General features: G+C 43.6%; 1 protein-coding gene across 2 annotated transcripts in view; it reads right to left on the minus strand.

Annotated features, from left to right (window-relative positions):
* Positions 1-229: 229 nt before the first annotated feature.
* Positions 230-3,541, minus strand: part of LOC122556992 (CXADR-like membrane protein) — a 70,821-nt gene continuing 67,509 nt past the window's right edge. For both annotated transcript variants that reach the window (XM_043704229.1, XM_043704226.1), the window contains one exon: positions 230-596. In XM_043704229.1, the coding sequence (XP_043560164.1) occupies positions 592-596 (5 nt within the window). In that variant the 3' untranslated portion in view covers positions 230-591. The remainder of the gene's footprint in view (positions 597-3,541) is intronic.

Below are 3,541 nucleotides of genomic sequence, written 5' to 3' on the forward strand. Positions count from 1 at the left end.
ATGTCGGAGACAGATAGATTCAACACAGCAGCAGAGGTCTGGAATATATATCAGGAAACACCTGGATAACTTGAAGAGAAGGAAATACAGAGAAATTCCAATACAAACGAAAACAATTTGCAGGATAGAGCACGATTTCCTAACATTCTCTGCAGTCAGTGATGGACTTTGGAAGTTTCGTCACAATTGAAAGGAAGGAAACACTGCAATCATTTTCAGCACAGCAAGATCCCACAACCACAGGACTATTTTATTTTCATGACACTAGCTGAGAGATAAATTTTAGTCAGGATCCCAGGGTGATTTTCATCGAAATAGTGAATTTGTGGCCTTTCACTCCCACCAAAGAAGTCAGGTAGGACCCCATCTTAACATCCCACCCACCAGCAAGATGGTGCCTCTCAATGGTGCAGAACTCCCTCAGGACCACTCATCGACCACAGAACGAAAAAGTAAAAGCAGGGAAAAGGGGTAGACAAACTTCTACCCTGGATGGCTGATTGTGAGTCATATTCAGTATAAGATCCCGGTATGATGAGGCAGGGGAATAAGAAAGGGTTATGGGTGTCTCTCATTCCATTTGACGGTCAATTAATCTGTGGGAAGAAAGAGAAATGCAATGTTCAAGTGTTGTTCATCCATTAGCCATTCAGTATTTTAAATTTGCTGTATATGAATGATCTGAGAAGCAGGAAAATGGACATTTCAGGCAAAAGCCCTTCATCAGGTCATTTCTGATGAAGGGCTTTTGCCCGAAACGTCAATTTTCCTGCTCCTCGGATGCTGCCTGACGTGCTGTGCTTTTCCAGCACCACACCCTCGACTCTAATCTCCACCATCTGCAGTCCTCACTTTCACCATGTATGAGGGATAGCCAGAGCATCAGATAAGATTGGAATAAAACTATGAATCATAAGGCCAGAGATCCAACCTTAAAGTTGAGAAACATGCTTAAGTGTTTTGAAGGACATTGAAATCTGTAGAGATTTTATCTGAGAAACACTGTTCATGCACATAGTCTACTGGGTGTGATGGAAGACCCCATTTGTCCAGATGAGTGCAGCTCCAGTAACATTCACTTGGGGAAGTGCTGGTGATGTTACTGGAAAAGGAAGCAGTCCAGGAGAATGTACTGGGAACATGGGTTCAAATCCTATCAGGGCAGCCACTGGAATATTAATTCTCATTATGGTTGTCACTGATTTCCTGTAAAAGTCCATCTGGTTCGTTAACATCTCTTTTACGGGATGGTCTGTCATTTTTGCCTAGTTTTGTCCATTTGTGACTGGTTGACATTAAATTTCATGGGTTGGACTTGAACCCATGCACTAACCTAGGACCTCAATGACATTACCACTGCGCCATCATCTGCTGGGATGTAGGTACTACTGATGAGGTGATGGTGGTGAGTCACCGTTTGAATCACTGCAATATCCCTCCCATCCTCCTGGTGCAACAAATAGTCTTTAGTTTGGGGAGAGCCAGTGAAATTGTGCTATCATCACTGGGCCAGAAATCTAGAGATTCCAGATAGTATCCTGGGTACCTGGGTTCGAATTCCACCAGGGCAGATGGGTTAGAGTTAATTAAAACTACTAACTAGAAGTGCAATGATGGTCGTGAAATCATTGCTAATTGGCAGGAAAAACCCATCTGGGTCCCTAATGTCTCTTCAGGAAGGAAATCTGCCATCCTTACCTGGTCTGGCCTACATGTGACTCCAGACCCATAGCTATGTGGTTAATTCTGATCTGCCCTCTACAATGGATACGTGAGCCATTCAGTTGTATCAACCATGATAAAGGATCAAAGGAATGAAAACGAATGGACTCACTGCATTGGCTAAGGTGCCAGTACCAACAATGGCAAAACAGCAATATATTATTGTTCCTTCGGTGTTGCTGGGTCAAAATCCTGGAATTCCATCCCTAAGGGTATTGTGGGTCAACCCACCGCACGTGGAGTGCAGCGGTTCAAGAAGGCAACTCACCACCACCTTCTCAAGGGGCAACAAGGGAAAGGCAATAACGACTTTTTCTATTCTTTCAGAGAGCAGCTAGCAGTAGCCATGTAGGCCAGACAGGGTAACGATAGAGGATTAGGAGAAAGTAAGCACTCTGTCAGAGTTGAGACTGTGGTGCTGGAAAAACACAGCAGGTCAGGCAGCATCTGAGGAGCAGGAGAATCAATGTTTTGGGCATAAGCCCTTCATCAGGAAAGGACTTCCTGATGAAGGGCTTATGCCCGAAACATTGATTCTCCTGCTCCTTGGATGCTACCTGATCTGCCGTGTTTTACCAGCACCACACTGTCAACAATGACAGAGGATTCCCTTTCCCAAACATCATGATTTGATCTGTTTTTACAACAATCCAATAGCTTCACAGTCAGTGATAAGATATGTATCGTATTCCAGACTTATCACACCTGAAATGTCACAGCTGCTGTAGTGGGATGTTGACCTCAGAATGGTCCAGGTTACTAGGCTCAGTAACAGAACTATTATTCCACAATTTCTTTATCAGGCTTGGCTAAAGTAGGTTTATATTTTTATTATCTGTAAAGAGTGTAATTGAGTTAATATTTTCAGCTCTTCTCCCAGAGGGTTGTGAATCTGTGGAATTCCTTACTGCAGAGGCTAGGTCCATAAGACCATATGACATAGGAGCAGAAATTAGGCCATTCAGCCCATTGAGACTGTTCTGCCATTCCATCATGGCTCATAGGTTTTTCAACCCCATTCTCCCACTTTCTCCCCGTAACCTTTGATCCCCTTTGCAATCAAAAACTTCTCAATCTATGTTTTAAATATGCTCAATGATCGGCCTCCACGACCTTCTGTGGTAATGAATTCCAAAGATTCACCACTCTCTGGCTAAAGAAGTGTCTCCCTGGGATATCTGGTCAGCATGGACGGGTTGGACCGAAGGGTCTGCTTTCATGCTGTACATCTCTATTACTCTATAATCGCCATTCCAAAGGGTCTTTCCTTTACTCTAAGCTATGCCCTAGTCTCTCCTACCAATGGAAACGTCTTCCTAACATCCACTCTGTCCAGGTCGTTCAGTATTCTGTTTGTTTCAATTAGATCCCCCCCCATCCTTCTAAACTCCATTGAGTATAGTCCTAGAGTCCTCAAACATTCCTCACATGTTCAGCCTTTTATACCTAGGATCATTCTCATGAACTCCTCTGGACCCACTCCTCTCTCTGAGGTGTGAGGCTGAAACATTGCTCACAATACTCTAAATGTGGTCTGACCAGAGTCTTATGGAGCCTCAGAAGTAGATCATGCTTTTATATTCTAGTGCTCTCGAGATGAATGACAACATTGTAATTGCCTTCCTAACTACTGACTCAACCTGCAAGTTTACCTTAAGAGAAACCTGGAGTAGGACTCCCAAGTCTCTTTGCACTTCAGATTTCTGAATTTTCTCCCCATTTAGAAAAATGGTCCATGCCTCTATTTTGCCTACCAAAGTGTATGGCATCACACTTTCCCACATTGTATTCCATCTGCCACTCCTTTTCCCACTTTTGT

Source organism: Chiloscyllium plagiosum, chromosome 2 (genome assembly GCF_004010195.1).
Source record: "Chiloscyllium plagiosum isolate BGI_BamShark_2017 chromosome 2, ASM401019v2, whole genome shotgun sequence".
Taxonomy (NCBI): domain Eukaryota; kingdom Metazoa; phylum Chordata; class Chondrichthyes; order Orectolobiformes; family Hemiscylliidae; genus Chiloscyllium; species Chiloscyllium plagiosum.